The sequence below is a fragment of the Micrasema longulum genome, unplaced genomic scaffold, assembly GCF_059751315.1.
Source record: "Micrasema longulum isolate JH-2025_06_02 unplaced genomic scaffold, ASM5975131v1 h1tg000255l, whole genome shotgun sequence".
In the NCBI taxonomy this organism is placed as follows: domain Eukaryota; kingdom Metazoa; phylum Arthropoda; class Insecta; order Trichoptera; family Brachycentridae; genus Micrasema; species Micrasema longulum.
The window spans coordinates 58,917-81,252 of record NW_028277460.1 but is presented as its reverse complement, the minus strand read 5'-3'; the positions used below and the strand labels follow the sequence as shown (position 1 = coordinate 81,252).

Sequence of the window (22,336 nt, the reverse complement as noted above, 5' to 3'; positions counted from 1 at the left end):
TTGAATTTACTAAGTCACGGCACTAAATACTGTCAGTTATTTAGTTCAAACTATGGAAATACTAATTCTGCATTTTATAACACTTACCTGCTTTCAACTGCTTCCAGAGAAACTGCAGTTTGATTCAGAAATTCAATAGAACAAGATTTGATATGCAATGATGTTGGTTTATTGAATACTAATGTTTGTTTAATCAAGTATTTTTGTTCTAAATTAAAACCATTTTAATTATATTATTAATTTCATTAGACATCTTTTAATTTTCTGTATCTTTTTATACTTCTGAGCAAGTCTTCCAGGGGATCAAGTTTCTCTCACTTATCATAATAATAATAAAATAATGTGAAATGATGTAATTTTGACATTTGTTCCAATAGCATATCACTAATACATTAAATGTGTAATGAATAATGTAGTCAAACTTATTCCTAACCAGATTACAAAGGTGATATCAGACCCTGGTGGGTACAGGATAATGAAACCCCTTTATAATATAATGAAGTCTATGTTCAAATTTGTTTTGCATATTTTTTCTTTGTTCTTGCCATTGGGCATTCAAAGTGTGATTGAGTTATAATATTTGTCAATATAACAACAACTACCCCCCCACTCATAAAACAGGAGAGCAAAACACCTTTGTATTTATATAATCTCTCCAGTTGGGTTGCCTAGCAACCCGGCATTCCCGGGTACGAGACGTCAGTAGTTTTCAGTTTTCAGTTGTCAGTTGTCAGTTGTCGGTTGTCATTTTTTCAGCTGCCAGTGTTTTCTCAGTGTCGCGTTCGGCGGCTATTTCATAATAAGTCTTTATTTGTTTAAGAGTTTGTCGTGACGGTTTAAACGGGATTTCTGAAACTTAAGAAAGAACCTAAAATACGTCGACGCGAAGCCTTAAATAAATAAATAGATGTGAAAAGAAAATTCAAAAATTCGATTGGAATTAGTGATTGGCGACAAGTTATCAAACAATCAATTGATCGGAATAATCGAATAGTTCATAACCGGTTATCGAAGAAAAGGCGGTAAAGTATGTAGGTATTTAAACCACTGAAGTAGAATTAAATAGTAATGATGCTTTATAAAACGATTATTTGAATTCGAATTCGAGTTCCGAAAAATGAGCGTTGTCGCGTGAACTTGCCGAGCAAACACGTAGTAGAGTAAAAAAAAGACTGTCTCTGCCAGTTTACCGTAAATTCAAAGCTGTGCGTCGCGCCTTTTTACGCAGCTTCACGTTTACTGACTACAAGTTAGGTTCCGGAACTTAGATTGAATGGAGCACAAGACGGGTGCTTAGTGTTGCATCTAGTGCATACATATATGTCAATGTTTTAAACTCACTTTTTTAATCGTCAGATGAAGATTTTGAGCGAAAGCTAATTTTAAGTACATAGGTACCTACTTACAGAGCACGGGACAAAAAGTGTTTACAAGCAAAATACCCAAAGGTTAGTGTTATTTTTTATTTTATATATTTAAAAACGTGCAGAATATGATTTTCCCCGGACATGTGGGTTAGTGTTTTTATAAATACTAATTGTTTTGGTCTGGGGTGTAGACAAACGATAATAATGAATTATTATTATCAACACATTTTTTATAACAAATAAAACACCAAATAACGATGAGATTTTAATGCGTAGAATGTTTTTCGGAAATGTAATTGATTTTTCATGAAAAAGAAATTCACCCTACAGTACAAAAAACTAAATAAAATAGTATTAGAGATGTTTTTTAGAGAACCATACATTGTGTATAAAACATTTTAAACACTATGCGCATGTGTACAGTTGATGTAATTTATCGATATATGTGAGAACATTTGCTTCTACCTACATTTTCCGATGTCTGTCAATACATTGTTCAAGTAAAATAAAATTATTTGTCCGGAAATTGAAATATTTTGATGAAAACAATTCTTGCCTTTGTCGATTACTTATTAGCTACTATTATTATCTTATTAAACGCGCTGACCATTACACGTCGGCCTCGTGGTCTAATGGTGAGCGCGTTTGCCTACCATGCAAGAGGTCTCGGGTTCGATTCCCGACATGGTTGACATGGAATATTATTTAAAAGGGTGTTTTTACATAGAATATTTCATAGTCCCTAGACTGGTACCTGAAGCGTAAGACTGATAACGATACCTTCATGTAACAGAAATGATCAAGATACGTTGCGATTAGTATACCAATGCAGTGTCCTATGCACCACTAGAAGCGGAAAGGGAATGTTGATGATGATGATTATCTTACCGATAGTATTTCATACAAAAATATCTTTTTTCGTATGGAAAATTGTAATTTACTGTAGGTATCGAAAATTTCAAATTGATATTTTTTACTTTCCTCACAAAGAACATTATTTACAAAGGCATTTAATCTCTATTATAGAACGACATTTCCATACGCGTTTATATGAAACAAAATACTTAGATTTTCAGCTGAATATTATTTTTTAAGATTACTCTGATATAAAAAAGTATTCGTAAAGAAATATTTTCAATTTGTCTAATGTGTTGTCGGCTACTTTTTTTCCCTTTATTAGGTCGTCGGCTACTTGAAACAAATATTAATAAACAGAGTATCTACGCATTGTACTACTTTAGCCATATTAGATGGTGCATGAAATGGTACCTACCTTAAGTTGTATGTTGTGTTGATTGAATAGTCTCAAAAAAAATAAAAAATTGACAGAAAATTATTCCAATTTTATAATATTTATGATTTTATTTTCTTTTTAACAAAACATTGAGTGGGAAAATTATTTTAGTTGTATATGGTATCCCCGTATACAGCTGTCTTTTGACGTCTTTTGTCTTGGCGTGGAATTTTCGGTGCGTCAAATGTGTGCAAAAAAGTGTTAAATCTGTTAAATGTTTAATCGATGTACCACACGTGTTGTTGCGATGATATAAATATATAATGGACGAATTTTCAAGTAATTCATCGCAACAAAATGATACAGATATCAAACAGGAGATCGTCGACCTAAAACATGAGTTTGATTCGAGTAGCCAAGATAGTATCACAAGCCGAAATAGTGGAAGTAATTACCCTAGGTGGGCTCCAAATCTAACTGATGGCATGCGAAAGAGTGCCTTTCTGCCTTACAAACCAGTTCAGTGCACAGTATTAACAAATTTACAACGTGGTGAGTAACTACGATGTTTTCCCTTTGTTCTGAAAATATGTCCCTAGCTAGTGCTGTCAACCATCTTTGATTTTTGTCAACATTGTTGCGACCTTTACCGGATAGACTAAATGTTTTCTCGTTTTCTGTATTATGCCACCACCCAAACGTTATCCAGTAAAACGCGATTTAAATTAAGTAGACTGCTTGTAATAATGTGGATGTTCATGTAGTGAAAATAAGAAAAGTTATAGTTCATTTTCTATTTCTTTCTATTACGTTTTTTTTTAAACAAAGAAAAGTATGTGTATTTAGTTATTTTATCAATTCTAATGAAGTTTTTATGTATCTTTTTGCTCAGATGTTCTCCTTGGTACAGTTTATTAGTTTTGAAATGGGTTTTTGAAGATATTTTCGAGTACATGTAGTAAAATCACACAAAAAAGTTCACATAAAAAAAATATTTTAATGAAATTTGTGTTTCAATATAAATGATTAAATTTAAAAAATAATTTACTTGCACTTTAATATCAAAACAACCCGCTCCATAATCAAGTAATTAAGATTGAAATTACAGCAAAAGAGAGGGAAAACATTTTTGAGAAGGGAATATGAAAGTCTATGCATTTACAGGGCTTTTGACCTGTCATTGGCTGGTTTGAGTGACCACTTTACACATTGTGTAACATTCCTCATTCTGCCTACTATTAAACAACCACATTTCCTCAACTCTTTAATTTGTTGACCAAAGTGAACAAACTTCAACAAGTTTTTAAAAAAACTTTTGTGAACAAACTTTTACTTCAACAACAGATGGAAAAGTTCAGGAAATGTGGATTTTTAAACATAGGCAGAATGGTGAATGTTACATAGTGTGTAAAGTGGTCACTCAAACTAGTCAATAACTGGTCGCAAGCCCTGTAAATGCCTAGACTTTCATATTCCCTTCTCAAAAATGTTTTCCCTCTCTGTTACAATAAATTTTAATCTGAATAACTTCATAGGGAGTGAAATCCAGTGTTGTCTACAAATATTATTAGAACAAGTACTTTAGTATTTGATTAAAAAAATCTTAATTATTTTGAAATCAAAACTACAAAAATAGTATTGTGTATTCAATTTCAACATATAACATTGCGATCAACTCAGTCAGATTAAAAAATACAGTTTGTTGGGTGGAATCAGTTTTGGCAAACTTCAAATGCAAACTAAGGAATTCGGTACAAAAATATACATAATTTCTTCCGATTCTCTCCCTGGTATCATACCTACAAATTGTCTAAAATAATCGTCTCCAATATTATCAGACTGAGGATGGGCCACTGTATTGTGAATAAACATTTGTTTAAAATCAAGATTGTGGACAGTGGACAGTCCTCGGCGTGAGTGCGGGCTCGACGAGGAATGCGTAGACCACGCGTTGTTTGGATGCCCCATTCGGGTTGCATATCCTTTGTACACCAATCTAAACCTTCCCCTTTCCTTAAATTAGTCTTAATTTTATTGAAAAAAAAATTAATATTCAGATAGTTATATTTCAATCATGATATAAATGTAAATAGAGAAGGGGCGTCTGACATTAGTAAGTTCATTATTCCGCAACCGAGCAGCTACTACTGAAAGTGAAAAAGGACACAAATTTCTTAGAGCGGTGAATGGGTATTAGAAGGGTTCTCTAATAGTAATAATACTAGAACGGGTAGATAGCAGTGGCGAACGGTGACTTTTTTTTATAGGTAAGCTTGAATTTTTTTCATAATTTGTACCTGTATGTACATACATACATATAAGTAATCTCGCAAATGAGTGGAGGCGTATGAAAAAAAAAGTATATACAGGTACACGGATTCTTTTTCTATGATTTTTTGTAAAAACAACTTCATCTCTCCAGCTCCATTTTCACCTGCTGGCAACAGAAGACGCAATACCTACTTATTTTTAATCAAAATAATTTTAACCAATAACCCAACAAACAAACAACAATAAATAACTTTGCGTAATATGTAGGTATATTCTCCATTATTTTTAGACAGTACATGTATGCAAAAGTTAAAAAAAATAAAATATGTTAAAAAATAAGGATAATAAAATAAGTATGTTCATAATTCCTTTTTGTTTGGCACTGATTAAAAACACCGTATATATGTTTGTAATTTACATTTTATACTGCAAATATTTAGGTACTAATATAAAAGAAAGTAAACATTTTATTGTAAGACGTCACTCCCATTATGTACACAATTTTTTTTTTCTTTTACCATGTATATTTTTTTTTCAGAAAATTAAAAAAAAAAACAATACGCATTCCTCGTCGAGCCCGCACTCACACCGAGGACTGTCCACTGTCCACAATCTTGATTTTAAACAAATGTTTAAATTAGATTTAAATTAATTTGCCAAAATACATAATTTTAACTTTACCATAATTCATTACATAACATAACAATAACATTCATTAAAAATATTCGCAATAATATTGCAACAAAAATGTCACGTGACCGTCGTGACCGCCGCGCCGAGCCATCAGCTTCGTTTCCTTCTAAACTGAGAATGAATAATGCAAGAAATTGACAACACCGAGCGAGGCGCCACTAGCTAAAACGCGCGGACTAAAAAACTGGCGTCATATGTCAACAGAATACTATCAAACGAAAATGGTCTTTAGGAAATAACGCTCGAAATGCTACTCTCCAAATAGAGAAGCTTGAAATAATATCTGTAATCTGCAAGTGAACTTGGAACAAGTGCAAGGAAAATATACGCACTGGGTTTTTGAATGTTAAAATACAGTATACATTTTGTATTGAAAAATAAGCTGCAATAATCGGAACCGGGCAATGCGCTGGGTAAATTTAGCAGCTTATATTTATTTTTTGAGGAAGATATAAACAGTGACGTTAATTTATAATAAATATAGATTATTTTATTTATTCTCCTATAGTTAAAACTACTATAAAACATTATTATTGGTAGTGAAATATAATGGTAAGCTGCGAATAATCGATTATATGGACGGTTCGCCCCTGGTAGATAGCCCATTTTGTGAGAGGTTGAAAGAGCTCTTTCAGATAAATACAAGTGAGATTATTAAAAATATTGTGAAGTGGTGATAATATGTGAATGTTTCTTTAATAGCTAATACTGAGCTATTGTAGTTGCGTGCGGTATTTGGTCATGTTGTCGAATTTGTGAAAAATGGCCATGAAAATCTAAGTAATTTAACACCTATCAATCTTGATATTCCCTAAGAAGTAAAATTCAGCACTAACTTGTCTACAAAGATAAGGATATATTAAAAATGTAGTTTTCAGGGTAATTTATTTTAAGTTGAATGGTACCTAAAGAATATAGTACCATAGGGTCGATAAATTTCACATTAGCATTCAAGATGTCACAATATGTTTCCAATCGTATTGCCTTTTGTACCATCATGTAAGAAAATAAAAGAGAGCCACCCCTATCTGTAAAACTTCTTCATTCTTAGTCCCCGGTGTATTTGCATGTTTAATGTACCCTTTCCACATTTGTTTTCCCACATTGATATTTTACTAAGTCCATAATTGAGGCTGTCAGTGCAGAAGTGACGTAACCCACAAACATGTGGAACTGAGATAATCACATTCAAAGTTAAGTTATGTACATAGCCTTGTATACAAACTGGTAGTGGTGTGAGCAGTGCCATTTATTAATGGATGGGAAAAAGTGGGTCCAATCACTTCGAGTGTATAAAATGCATGGTTATGGACCCTTTCGAATGTTTATGTCAATTTATACCTATTTGTGGGTTATGTTACTCCTGCGCTGACTGCCTGAATTGATATCTTAATTCAAATAAATATTAATAAAATATAAAGTTTATATTTGAAGCAAAAATAGTTCATGGGGGTAATTGCTACAACTATAGTCCTTAAAATATAGCTTGATTAAAATGACATTTGTCAGAAAAAGTGACGACATAAGTTTGTAGTAACGTCTAAGGAGTTATTTATATTGACACGAAAAATCATTAGTATCTGGCGTGTTAATTTATTTTTTTAATACAGTGCTTGCCACAAAAATTAACATTAATATATAAAATCAGCTTTAAAACCAAAAAAAACTAAAATAAACCTAATTATTAACGACGTTCTTACAAGGTTACATCATTTTGCAAAAACGTTAGAGATGGGATAAATTGATCAATGTAAATTGATTGAATAAAAAAATATTTCGTTTGATGTTGTTCATGAAAAAAGTATAAATGTCTTATTTTTTGGTGAATAATTGTGTTAAACACACTATAATAGGCTTGTTTTTGCGTTTTTTATATCAATTTTCGGAAACAGAGTTTCATGATTGTATGAAATAACTGATAAAATCGATTTGATCCGTGGTCAGTAATTTCCCATCACTAATGAAATTAGTTTGACAGCTGTCATTCTAATCAAGCTATATTTTAAGGACTATAGGTAACTTCGAAATCAGCACTTTTGAGTTACCTGCCAAAAACATACTTTTCTATCTTCCTCCATGAATGCTAGAAATAGGCAATTTGAATGCACGACTTGTTTATTTGTAGCATTCACAGAGGAGGATATAAAAATGTATTTTAAGTGGGTAACTCACAAATGTTGATTTTGAAGTTACCTAGTTACCCCACGAGTTGATAGTATTGATGACTTTTAAAAAATATATTTTCCTTTTTTTTTTTAGAAATCTAAGCTTTCTAGTAAACTCTTACTCTGTCACAGCAATAATAAGTACTGTTTTTGTTTTATTTTATAAAAAAAAGACTTATTTGTTAAGCCGTGATAACCTGAGAACTTTAAGCATTCATTTTATATAGGGAAATCAAGAGTCAATAACTTTTAACCAGAAAGCACAATAATGATGGTACTAGTAAATACTACTATTATCATTAATCGGAGTTCTGAAGTCGGAGTCAGAAATAGTATTGGAGTATTGTCTAAAATTAATTATAAAATATCAACATGAATTTCTACATTTTTTATTCACAGCCAAGCTGCCGAATTTTTATTAGTAAATTTAATGGCCAATTCAGGTCAAATTCTATCGGGTTATTTAATTATGACTCTCATTCGTGCTGTTGCGGATATCTTAAACCATATTCTGAATACATCTTGTGGTTTTTCTTTTACTCTCTACCTTTGAATACCAAGTGGAGTCTTTCACTACTATCCTTGGCTCTTTTATAGGTCCCATAGGACATACAAATCTAGAGGCTTCCAAAAATAATTTCAAGGCTTTTAAAACATTTTGTAACCATGTCAGGGAATAGATTATGCATAGTCAATTCAATTTAGTCATTGAAGAATTCACTTCCCCCCTTTTCTCAATCCAATAATTACTATTATGTATTTCTGGATTATCTTTTTTCTGGATTTTTATTCCGATGCTATCAGAAACCAGAGAGCTCCGTTGGGCAACCTCGTTCTACAAGTAGCTCACTTTTCTCGTATGTGGGCACCACCATAGAAACTTAGGTCCTCACAGTGTTTTGTATGTGGTAGGCAAGCTGTTACTACTGTGTGAAAACAATGTTTTTTATCGTGTTGATAAAACAAAATGCATATTTCAACACTATCCAAGTGCTCATATTAGTTGTATTTTCAATGTTTGTAAATTCAAGTATGATAATAAAATGCAATAAGCAAATACTATCAATAAATATGAATAATCGACATAAAAATGTCTCAACTAATTTAAAAAAAGTGAAGTTTGGTCAGACCTCATAGCCATTGATTTTATTAGCACATTCCTGTAAAGGTTTCTTTGTATATCAGTTTTAATTTCAGTCCATGTAATGGTGTTTATTTATCAAAAAATGAGATAAAAATGTATTTAAGATTCAACCAACCATATTATGTGTATATTTTTATTTGATAAATTGATGTTGATGATCCTTTATGATGCTTTTCAGGGAATACTCAAGCCAAGACTCCCGAGCTTCAGTTGCCGGATACTAGTTTCCATAACAGAGCTGGTCGTGGAGAGGTTACTAAAGACGAAATCATGTTGGAGAAGGACGTAGACAGTTTGGACGAAAACGGATTAACCGGATTGCACTGGGCGGCTTCTTACGGCCAAGTTGCTGCCACAACTAACCTCATTAGGTGAAATTTTTGTTTTTATCAGAATATTTATTTAGATTATCAAATTTTTAAATGAATAAATCGTGAGCACACAATGAAAAGTGGCAAAGTGGCAATTTTGAGAATTTTTTTCAATAAGTTTTAGTGCTAGATTGTATCTCCTACTGAAAAATAAACTAAGTCTACTTATATCTCAAAGTGTTGAACAAAATTGATAATTGTATATTGATCAAGTCAGTCTGTCAATATCAGCTACAGGATTCTATTGACTATATTCTTTGCTATTGACAAAATCAAAACATTTCCATACTAACACAATACATTGCCAATGCTTTGTACTGTACAAAGCAAAATAATATTATAATCTAACGAGTACTAAATAATAAAACTACGAGTTTGTGCCTATGTGAAAACTTCAATCTTGATTTGTCAACAATTAAGAATTCTGACTTGGCCAGTTTTCGTTGTATGCTCATGAAATATGGGGCGGCATGCACGGTTTGCCTTATTACTCGAAAGCTGCCGTTATGGCGGCATGAAAATAAAGTCTTATTTTTCAATATTTTTTATACATTAGGTTTTTCAGTTTTCAATATTCACTAAGCGAGGATCATTTAAGCACAATAAAACAATGATAAGTTACAAAATTTGTTTGAGAAAAGAGTAATAAGTCATTCAAATCTGACATATCGTTACATTAATGGAGAACTATCTAGGTGCAAATTATTACTATAAAGTGTAGCCTAAGTTATGAAAAATTATAAAATATTTAATTATTTACAAAAGTTTTAGTACTTGGGTGGTTTTGCACGTCAACATGTAATGTATCTGTGATTAAATAACTCCTGTGCCTGTGTAAAGCTGAAAGATATATTAGTTCTGCAGATAAGGATATTTTTAATGATCACACTTGAGAAAGTGAGATTTCAACAAACAATGAAATCTTTTGTTCAGGCTTCGGAGTTGCTGAGAAATATCATGATTTAATGCATACTGCACTGACATGTTGCAGCCACATTATAATAATGTTTTCGAGGTTTGTTTCTCTTACATTATGTTTTTTGGTCGGCATTCACTATTTTGTATTCCTTCTGTGATTCTATGGAATGATATGTCATTTTAATTCAAAATATTTTTTTTGCTTACAAAAAATGACCAATATATGACGAGATAGTCACAGTGATGATGTAGGTTGTGGTAAAGTGAATTTACTTTTAAAATTCACGAAGAAAATGCTAATAATATTTATAAATATTGACAATGATTGTGAATTAAATTATGACATCGATGATAATGGGAGTAATGATAGCGAATTCCAGGTGGAAGAAAAAATATACTATGATATCGCGAAACCTGTGAAAGTAGACCCCCACATCACATTGGGGATTTTTATATAAAATACTATGCCACAAAAAACTTTTAATAATAAATTTTCATATCCATTTTATTTCTAGCATACCTATTTAACAAAATAAAAAATGTGTATCTGTATATTTATTTTTTAAATTTAATTGTATTTCAATATAAATGTTTTTTGTCTTAAAAAAACTCCTCGACTTGGCTGTGTGCACAAAACAAAAACCTTTGGAGCGCAAAATTTTATTCAATAATTTGCTTTAAATCTTAACAGTTCTTTCTGTTCAATTCTTCTTGCTTCTTTTATCAAATCATTCCAGAAGTATAGAAACTATTTTGCATTTTCTTGAATTTTAAATGCATGAGGTTCCAAGTTCGTTTTTTTGATTAGGTTGAAATGAATTTTTTAAAAAGGAGTATCTTTTTTAATGCATAACTTCATAGTCCCTGAATCAGCATCTGAGTAAATGGTATTTCCAACGCGGGTGATTGCCTTCTTAACCTTCATTCTCTAACAGACTGTCGTGATTAGACGTGACGCTACACAGAAATATGCCATCAGATGTTATGAGAAAATGCTTTAATTACATTGCAAACGTGAACAACAGAACAAATATATTGTTTCTGAATAAGTTTATAATTAATTATAAAGTACATAAATATTAACACTTATACCCGTATGTAGAGACAAACCTTAAGGTGAGGAAAGTACATTCCATTGTCTTCACCTTCGGGTTATTCTCTGCATTTGAAATTAGAATGTACTTTCCTCACCTTAAGTTTTGTCTCTGCATACGGGTATCACTGTCAGTGTCATAAATGCAGCTTATAATGCAATAATGTGTTTATTACACTTGTACGAGTCACAGTTTGGACTGTATCCCACAATCTTGAAGCAAGGGGTAGGCTTTGGCCGTGTCTCGCTGCCGTCGTCGCTCTCGGGGTCGTAAATTCCGAAAGTTATGATGTCTTGAATCCCTCTCAAGTCCGGTGTCACTGCGTAGGTCGGTAGAAGATACTGGTCCGTAGTCCTGGAGTGAAGCGATGGTCAAGTCCAAGAGGGTAGATTCCAGTAGTAGAGCGAGTGGTCGGGCGGTGTGACGAAATAAAACGATGTTACTAAAGAGAAGGCTCGAGGCGAACTGATTTATTATTTTTAAATGTACACATTATATTGGCCGTGTTACGGGCTCCCGCTACCTGCGTCCGAATCGGCGCTAGGCTGCTCCGGGAATGGGGGTGGAAATACCGCCTCCACCATTCCCGACCGGCCCCCCTCCCCCTAAGTGCATATGGGGAAGTGCTGGCACTTGGCTTGGTCACTTCGCCGGGAGCCGCCGCACGCGCCATATCAATTACAATGTCTTTTTCAGGGCAAACATTAGTCTCGTCAAACATAAATGCCTTTTTTAAGGCAGACTTTAGTCTCGTCAATTACAAATGCCTTTTTTAAGGCAGCCTTAGTCTCGTCGAATACAAATGCCCGTTTTACGGCAATAATTAGTCAAGGGATAGAAATAATGCTCTTCTTTGGGCAACAATAAGGCAAACGTTAAGCTCCAGGCCCTTTTTAGGGCCTGTAACATAATTCCTATTCTAAAGTACCCCGGTATCGCTAAAGTCAGACCCGAAAGTGGAATATTCATCCTTTATTGTAGGTCTAACATTTAGCCGACAGATACCGAGGACCCTAACTATATTATTGTAAATTGATTATATTTTTAACCGTCCGTTACAACACTCAAATATGTTATTTTCTATCAAGTGGTTGGCTATTTGATTTTATTTTTAATTTTAAAACAAGATCATAAATTACGCTGTACTTGATTAATAAATTTTAATTCAATTATATTAGCAAAAAAAAAACAATAATAATGGTATATGGTAAATGTGGTTTGAAATTAAATAAGTTACCTAGTTGTAGTAGTTTCCCCGCGATTCATTATTTGAGTACTTCAGTATCAAAAGCCACCATTTAGCATTTTTTTTGTAGATTTGGATACAAATGTGTTTTCCAAGACCATTTCTATAATTGCAAACTTAAAAAAAACTGTATCTAAATCTGTATTGATTCTTTGTCAAAAATCAGCATTAATTTCAAAAAGTAGTACTTAGTATTGATATGTAAAACAGATTTTTCAAGTTTACAAAAAAAATAATTTCGGAGTGGTTTTGCCTTTTGATTTTATAGTACTCATTTTTGAAGTTAATAAATATTTAGCAATAAATAGTTTTCTATTTTGTTATCAATTCAATAGTATTTGATTATTGGTATTAGATTGAGCAAATATTTTCATTGTTTTTCAGATGTGGGGCATCGGTGAATTACATGGGACTGGAAGGGGAGACAGCATTGCTGTTGGCAGCCGCTGGTGGACATCACGATGTGATCAAAATTCTCCTCAAGGAAGGAGCAGACGTCAACCACCAGGATAATGTAAATATTTATTAATTTCTGCATATTTAAACAACCTTCAATTATGTTGATTTTTATAGCACAACAAATTAATCCTTTCTCCTCGTCCCTTGTCCTAACTAGCTGCATAACAAACACAGCACAATTTCTCTTTCATTTTGTATATTTTCAACAATTTAGTAGCTGGAAATTATGTAAATAAATATTGTGGTGCCATTCAAATAGCACTCATCCTCTTCTCTTTACCATGTGGCAGAGTGAAACTTCATTTTTAATAACAAAATTGGGAAACAGTTTTAAGTGAGAAAATTCTGTCATCACATAATTTTTTTTATATTTTTGTTTTATTTGTTTATTTTTCCATTTTTTAACCATCTATCTGTGTTAACCTCGCTAAAGGTTGGTATTCTAAAGTGCCATATTATTATAAAATGTTAAGGATTGCTAATCTTAAGATTCTGAAATAATTTTGGAATACCAAATTTTTCATATTTTATTATTATTAATTTTGGATGTTACTTTTTATACAAACGTTGTTGTCTTGACACAATTGAATAAACTGTACAATTAAGAACTTTAGCTCTACGGGAAACTGGATACAAAAAATGTTTTCTCACGCGTGGCAACAATGAGTGTTAAATTGTAGGGCAAAGATTCTTGAAAATGCACAAAAAAAAATTTCACTAAAAATGAACCACGACCGACGTCACTAGTTCATATGAATCAACCAATGATCTGTGAAAGAAGAAGCGGAAGAGAACTTGAGACGTCAAACGCGGAGTGTTTTCAGAAATACAAAGCTTTAAAAAATCATAGCGCTGTTAATACGATAAATAAAAATAATTTTTTTTTTTTTTGGTTTACTTAGTAGTCTATAAATATTTTTTTTAAAAACCACTGAACTTCCTCATTGGAGTTCTATCGACACATTTAGTGCATGATATCAACTTAATTTTTTTACAGGGTATCCTAAACGGTGTTATGTTAATATATTACTTACGATTTTAACCAACCAAAATTACCGCTGGGGTAGTAAAACAACTTTCATTATTTAGAATACAATCATAAATAATTTCTAACCAACGGTCCCTCGAACAAATTGCAGGAAAAACAATTTTTGTAAAAATAAAAAAATAGATAATGCGAAATTGCAGCATCACCAACGATAAAGAGAATTCAAAGCAAACCACTGAATTGGACCTTGAATTGGAAAATATCACCTTTTTTAAAAAAATATAAATTAATATCTCTCATTCTATGAAATACTCTAGGTAAACAAAAAATTTTTTTGTACTTATTAAATATTTTTCAGCGTAATAAATATTTTTCAATTCATAATAGGGAAATATCACATACTACGAATACCGACAAAAATATATGAAATGAATTTAGAATAATTAATTGTATTTTTAAAATCAATATGAATATTGTGGAGAAATGTTTTCATACGTATGTAAAAAAGAAATGCGGTAGTAGAAAAACACGACATGTTTGGCCTTAGTTGTTGTGATGTCAAGATTCGTGAAATTGTTCTACACAAATTTCAATGGCAGGAACAAATAAACACGAATTGTGACGTACTAAGGGAGTGGCCAATGGAATGACCGTTTTTGCGGGAGTTCAAAATTACAAATTTAAAAGTATTTATTATGCCACTACTAATTAGCAATTTTTTTTTTTACTGGACAGTATTTAATAGATTTATTACTTTAAAAATGTAAAAAAAAGGTGATATTTCCCTATTATGAATCCCCACGAAAACGCTTCATTGCATTGGCCAAGCTTCTTATACGTCACGATTCGCATAAAAGTTTGACGTTTTGTCTTTCCAGTACGTACTTTGTATGAAGAGACCGTCGTTTATAATTATTACATTCACTTACAATTACATTCACATTCACGTTTATTTTATAAGTAATTTTACAATTATTTTTTATGCATTATGTCTGAAAGCAAAGGTTATGAATACTTTATGGTACCCAGATCCACAACGAATATATAATTCACAATCTTTCGTAAAAACCACGCGACATACAAATAGTAAGCAAAAATGACAAACATTGTAGATGAAACTGAATCTTGACGTCACAATCAATCATTTCGCGGTTTTGTGAAGGCATATTTTCTAAAAATTTTATTTTAAAAATAATTAATGAAAGCATTCTTCAATATCCATATTGATTTAGAAAATACAATTTATTTTTCTAAATCCATTTCACATATTTTTATCGGTGTTCGTAGTATGTGATATTTCTTTATAACGTATTTTTGAAATTTTCAAATGAAGACTGTTTATTGCACAATTCCACAGTGAAATCTTACAGTACTACTTGTTGATAGAGGACACTGATCTTAAAACATTGGCAACATATTGATATGTATTACTTATTTAGGTAGGGAACACTGCCCTGATGTATGCTGCCGGCGGTGATTTTCCTTATGCGTGCTACGAGCTGCTAGTAAAGGGAGCAGATTTAACACTCACTAATGAATGTGATCAGGACGCTTACGGGATCGCCATCTCCAATGGAAGTAAACTGGGTAAGTCCACAACTAATCACATTATTGTACCCATTTGTACCACAACTACTGTATCGGTTACATTGTAACAGCTTCACATTATGTATTATAATTTTCATCACTATACAATCGCATCATTTTCGAACAATTTAATAGTCATAATTTCAAAATTCCTCTCAAACATAACCGTAATACACGCTTCACGTATAATGATGGTTTAGTAGTACCAAAAATATGTAATATGTATGGTAATAGAACTCTTAATTGTTTGGTATCTAGCAATTTATTGCAAAAAGAACTTAAATTTAACACATAATGTAACAAGAGCAAAATAAAAGAGTGGCTACTCAGTCAAAAGTTTATATATGAATAGTTATTAAACTAGTTTATATGTGAATATTTAAATTTTTATATACAGTCGAACTTAGGTTATAATGATCACGGAAACTTGTTTACTAACAAGTGCAAGTATCTCAATTTGTGAAAAATTAGCTATTATTACTAGTGATACGTGGTGTGAACAATTTGGAAGTGTGTAAAAAGTTTACTCTATCTTCACCCATTGTGTCTGCATTGTGAAAAACTAAAATAATTTTTATTTATCTGTATTTAAAGAACATCGCAGATATGAAAAAAATTTATGACAAAAAGGGATTGACAGAAAAATGTGTGTAAATAGATTCCAACTGTGTATTTTTCTTTGGATTACAACTTACAACTTTCAGTGTCATGTGTTATACTTTATGTCTTCATGTGATGGATATGTTTGTAGGCATTTATTATACTTTTGCTTCACAGTTTTTTAAAGTTATTTGTATGAATTACATACATATTTAAGGGTTAATAATGTTCAATGGTGATGGTATCTTTTTTTTAAAAAACCTTTTTCTGGTATAACAAGTAATGCTTATAACAAGTGAATTCAGTCTCCTTCAATTCCATCTTCCCCGTAATAACCAAGTTTGACTGTATTCTCTTTCTTGTGTTTGAAAAATACAGTTTATTTGTATCTATATAACTGATCTTTCTGCCTGTTTGTTGTTGATGTTAAATTCGTTGTTTTTATAAATTTTGGTAATACTATAAAAGTTAGTATTAATATAAATTTCCACCAACAAGCTACAGAAATTGGTTTGGTGGGATTTTAGTTACTAGTAGAAATAAATGAAAAAATAATTAAACTTAATAAAATAAATCATATATCATCGCCATTGACACTAAAGCCACTAACCTTAAAAATGCAAATTTTTAGTTAAATATGCCATTCAAAGCGTAAAATTATGTTCTTTAAGGGGCAAAAGTCAGTAACTTAGTTAGAAAAAAGTTATTTGTTTTTAACTATGTGATTATATATTAAAACACTTCAACGTTTCAAAAAATATTTCGCCGCAATAATAAAATAATTATTCCTAATATTTCCTTCCTTTCACTAACTCTTATAGCTTGCGTTGTCTTGTCTTAGGTTCGATTTCTTGCAGGGTGGATGTACAATGTTGGTTTTTAATGTAGCTCTTCCCTGCAATATGTTATTATTAGAGCACACATAAGAATATGTTTGTGTGCCCTATTCCAAGATTAAAAATAAAATAAAAATAAATATTTCATTGTTCCTGAACTGGCAACCAAAGCGCAAGACTGATCACTTTGCTTTCAATGCAACAAAAGTGATCCAAATACGCTGCAATAGGAGTACCGATGCATTGGCTTACACACCACTGGGTGCGTACAAGGGAATGATGATGATGATAAAATCTCGTATCAAAATGATTTACATATGTAGTTAAGTTATCTTTTTATTTATTCTTATGACTGATTTTTGAATATGTTAATTTTTATTTCCAGCCCAAATTGTCATTGAAAACTACCTGGTTTCGAGTCTCCTGAAGATGTAAAGGTGAAATTGCATATTTGAAATGTGAAAATACATAGGTGTTATGAGTGTTACTACCATATATACATATATGTCTTATTTTCACGACCGTGTTCCTTATGCATAAATGTTGTGCACAAATATAATATTACGATAATTGTTATAAATGTTTAATACGTGTTATTATTATTATGGATTCATTATCATTATGTGATTGTTACATATTCAATAATTGTTTTCATTGTTTTTAAACTTATTTGCTAAACATACTGATATATTAAATGAAAACATTTCAATATTGATGTATTTGCGCTTAGCAAAATGTAAAGAACTGTAGATTACTGCAAGTAAGTCACACTTTGCAACATTCCACTTACTTTATGGAGATTCTTTACATTGAGCAGCTTTTACCGACCTGTACTGTACATATTATATGTATTACTGACTAATAAATATGATATTTTTCATGACAGCTTTCGTAACCCCTAATATTTTTTGTTGTAACTTAGGTTAGTGGTTGTTTTTATGTACGTACTTGCTTCAAATATGTTAAGTACTTTGAATTAAATACATTTATGTGCCAAATAAAATATAAATATCTCAATTGAATGATGAACCTTTGTTTACCCTTTAACTGTATAGAATATTGAAGAAAACATTTTAAAGTTTCATGCTATATTGCCAACGTAATAGGGAGGTGAAATATTTAACATATTATGTTATTGTTGTAGAGTTTGTACAATATTGTTTTCTTTGGGAAGTGAAATGTAATGTGAACGAATTTAAATACTGTGGTACGGTAGGCAAACTTTGTTAAATTTGTGTAGTTTATAGGTTGAAAAATATGTATGTGGGTCCACTTTACCTTATATATTAAATTATGTATTTCGCTTCTTATTGGGTCGGTTGTTATATCTGTAAGCTGCTATGGATATCATAGAAACCCTTCAGGAAGAATGATCTAACTTTTTAAGTTCTTAGTCAAACTTAAAGTAAAGTATATTCGACCGGTGCTATTTATTTTGAGCTGGATACATTTGTATAATTTACTGTTCTCATACACGCTTTAATATATTATTGTATCCGCATATACTTTTCTTAGTTATCGAGATTATTATGCTTAAGGAAATAGTGAAGTAGAGTCGGAGTAATAGGAACGGACGAACAATGTTAATTTTGCTCCGCAAATTTGTTACCGAGGTAAAGTGTCAGGTGTCAGGGTCAGTTAACAGCTCCTAGAGCTAACTTTAGATGCCCAGAGAATTAAGGTGCCTGATTATTTATTATAAAACAAGACAATATGGAGCATGGAAAGTTTGTACTTCTTATTTACATTTAACTGTTTTCATATTGTTTATTAATAAGAATGCTGACATTATTTTATATTGCCATTTTGTCTTAAATAATATTAAATATATTTAAGAATATTTTTTAGTGTTAACATTGTACCTAATGTTTTGGTGTTAGTGTCATGTTTTGTTCATCAGGAAATGTATTCTTTACAACGCCGTGTGTGTTTTAAAATTCACTATAATATTTAGTATGCAGATTTCAGAAGGCAAAATAAAACTATTTGTAGTAACAATGAAATGATAATTTCTTACATTTACCCTTTCTCAGCCATATAACACAGTCATACATATGTACATAAATTATGCCCTGTAAAACACAATATCTGTTTGTAGCCTAAAACATTTCAAAATTTTTAGGCACAGGTGAATAATATTTGATTTCAATGAACTTGTAAGGCATACTATCTTTACATGATATGCATTTTTAGAAGAATCACATAAAATATTTCTCTCACCTCTCCAAGACATTGTGTTCAAATCGCACATTTTCCTCAAATTAAAAAAAGTTAAAACTATGAGCATCAGTTTTGGTGATTTCAAAAATATAAATAATAAGGCAAGGTGTATAACTTTTATTAAGTGATTTTAAACATACTTAATCTTCATTATTTTTTTTTTTAAGATTGTATTTTGTTTCCACGGTCAGGCGTATCATCCTTTTTTGAAGAAAATAAATAAGTCAGTTATTTTGGAAGAGAAAGGGTTTCTAAAATAAATTCTTGAGCCTATAAGCACTACTATATGATTGTACATATCATGTACAATCATGAAACGTATCAATATTTCAGCGGATTTTAATATCTGCTAATTGGTAAAAGATTTTGATATTTGGTTCCACAGTTTATTGGATGATTAGTGTGCTTAATTTAGTTTGTGATTTTTTTCACAAAATGTGTTTTTGTGTTTTTTTTCACTTTAGAAAAGTGATGTTTATTTTCCTCTATTTTACTGCTGTAAGTGAAGAATAACTTAAGAAGATGGTAAATATTTTTAAAAAATGTTACTTCATTTAAAAAATGCTTGTTAGCTGATTTTTTTCTTCAGGTAAATCAACCTTTTCTTCAATCCAGGAATAATTTTATTACTATGCACTTGCACCAAAATAATGGCAATACTTAAGGATTGTACTATGATATTCTCTTGCAAATTTTAATTTAAAATTGATAGAAAATATTATATAATACAGTAAAACCTCGTTTTTACGATCCTCAATTTTACCTTTTACTGCTTTTTACACCATAATGTTTAGATCTTTCTTATTTTACCTTTTACTGCTTTTTACACCATAATGTTTAGATCTTTCTTACAGTCGCATATAAATATTACCCCCAATTGACGTTTTTTACATTTTTCATCACTCCTATTTTACGTTAAAAAAATCAATACTAATGAGTTTGATGTGTCCAAAAAGCCAAAATTATGTCAGCATAGAAACAATTCCGCGCATGTTTCCAAAATGAAGAATAAAAGCAGGTAAACAGCTAATATAGTGTAATTTTTTGTCTTAAACTAAATTAAAAGCAGATGCAATGTAATTGACATTTTTGTTTAAGTGTCTACCTAAGGTTACTTTTCATTTGAACAGAAACACCATATTGACATGTTATTAAATTGTGACTCATGTTAAAAAAACAATAAATTACGATGCAGAAAGTTTAAAAATGTAGCAATAGAAATATTAAATGTTATAAAGAAAGTGAAAAAGTATGATACAGTTTTTCTGCGATCTAAACAAGATTTAAATGAAAGTTGAAATTTGAAATTCCAGAGATTTAAAGTGATGCCATAATAAAAAAAGTGATACCCTATAAAAATAATAAATAATAAAATTTACATAAATTTAGTGGAAAAATGATTATATTTATTTTATGAAAATTAGTTTTTTTATTTTCGTGTTAAATTTTAATATCTATATTTAAACTTATTTATACTTGCTGTTTTTTAAATAAATTTTAAAAGTTCCAAAATATTGTTTGAGATAGTACAAAATATCAAAATGTTTTTAATGAAATCATCAAAATAATTTCAAAAATAGGTAAAAATAATTAATGTCTCGAGTAATGTCAGTTTTTACAATTATTTTTCTGGCAGTATATTTACGCTAGAATGTTTATTTTATTTTTATGTAATTATTTCATTTTGTTCCCATACATTTTTCATTTCCTCAGTTTTCCACTTTTTTTTTGTTGCTCCCTCGAAAAACGTAAACATGGGGTTTTACTGTAAATACTTCTAGCTTGCAGTAAAAACCATGTAACGGACTTTCATCTTCTGTTTTATATGTTTTAGTTCATAGTCATACTACAAACATTTTGTTTATTGTTTCTTAAAACAAGTGACTAGAAAAAATTACAGATCCAATGACAGTAAATATCTCTCCGTGCCTGAGGTGTCACTATTGCGAAATTACTTTTGTCAAAAATACTAAAAAGGATTTTATGTTTTCCTTCTTGATTCCAATATAGGCATTTAAACTTGCAGAAATTAAAATTCATTGTAACTATAAATGATTAAAGTTGATGTTATCAATAAAAAATGTCAAACTAATGAAAAAATAAATAAGAAAAAATTCAGGAAAATAAATATTAATACATAAACCAATTGACACAAACAGCAATCACAATAATATAACATTTGTCATGACAATACGCTTCTCATCAATAGATTTGTTTCAAATGGAATGTTTCTAGATTTTTTACCTTCACTTATGTATTGCTGTTATTTATTTATTAATATGGCATTTACTTTATAGGATTCCATTAATGTAGTTGATAAAGAAAATATGATTTATGGATCCCGGGTGATTTTTCCAATCTGCTTTTGTATTTTAAATTTTTGAAAAGTCCAATTTGCTTATATAATCATAACTTATTTGTAACCAACCTACTTTACACATGTGCACAATTTTTCTTATTGTACATTCCGAGTTTCGTCATATTACGAGAATAGTCATTTTCTTAATTTTTGAATGTAACTTGAAAATAAAGTTAGCATTACTAGAAGGTATAATTATTTTAGTTGATTGCTCGAGTCAAAAGTAATATCATGTATGTTTAATGCCAAAGTAGGCTAATGTCGGTGACGGACGGTTTGTCACTACTAAAATGTATTATTCATTTACAGGGTCTAATAAATAAGAATTTGAAATAGAAAGAAATAAGGAACATAAATTTTATTACGAGTCTCCATTAATTCATCTTTCAGTTTCAGCATTGCTAAATTCTGTAAGGAGATTTTACGTATTTAAGTACATCTTATGAATAACTTCCTTTTGTAAAAAATGAATTAAAGAAACAGTTTGACTAACTATATTGATTTATTATAGATCAGGAATATATGAAACATTTTTCTATCGGATACATCCTAATTGAAATATTTTGCTAACCACAATTTACTTTTAAGTATTATAAATTTTTTAACTCATTTAAATACAGTTTTCACGGTTGCTATATATGGATGGTTTATCAATGAAACAACAGAGTGACAAGGAACGTTGTTTTGTGCAAAATCAATGAATGTTTGATGCATTTAATATATATAACTTAATAAAATATTACGTATTCTGTGTGGCATGTTATTTAATGTATTTTAAAAGGGT

The 22,336-nt window shown here is 30.7% G+C and overlaps 1 protein-coding gene and 1 long non-coding RNA gene across 3 annotated transcripts; one reads left to right on the top strand and one right to left on the bottom strand.

Moving 5' to 3' along the window:
- The first annotated feature begins 1,316 nt into the window (after positions 1 to 1,316).
- LOC148283178 (uncharacterized) lies at positions 1,317 to 17,976 on the top strand. Of its 2 annotated transcripts, none has more exons than XM_088223915.1 (5): positions 1,317 to 1,448; positions 9,053 to 9,245; positions 12,888 to 13,017; positions 15,390 to 15,537; positions 17,359 to 17,976. In XM_088223915.1, the coding sequence occupies exons 2-5, from the start codon at positions 9,145 to 9,147 to the stop codon at positions 17,406 to 17,408; spliced, it is 429 nt and encodes a 142-aa protein (XP_088080041.1). In that variant the 5' UTR covers positions 1,317 to 1,448; positions 9,053 to 9,144; the 3' UTR covers positions 17,409 to 17,976. The 2 variants fall into 2 exon arrangements, with proteins under 2 accessions (XP_088080041.1, XP_088080040.1); XM_088223914.1 differs by lacking the exon at positions 1,317 to 1,448 and adding an exon at positions 2,771 to 3,153.
- A 1,276-nt stretch (positions 17,977 to 19,252) lies between these two features.
- On the bottom strand, positions 19,253 to 21,307 carry LOC148283177 (uncharacterized). The gene is made up of 2 exons (XR_015821915.1): positions 20,004 to 21,307; positions 19,253 to 19,956 (listed from the first exon to the last, which is right to left on the bottom strand). It is a non-coding gene; the product is annotated as an uncharacterized LOC148283177 (long non-coding RNA).
- Positions 21,308 to 22,336: the final 1,029 nt, after the last annotated feature.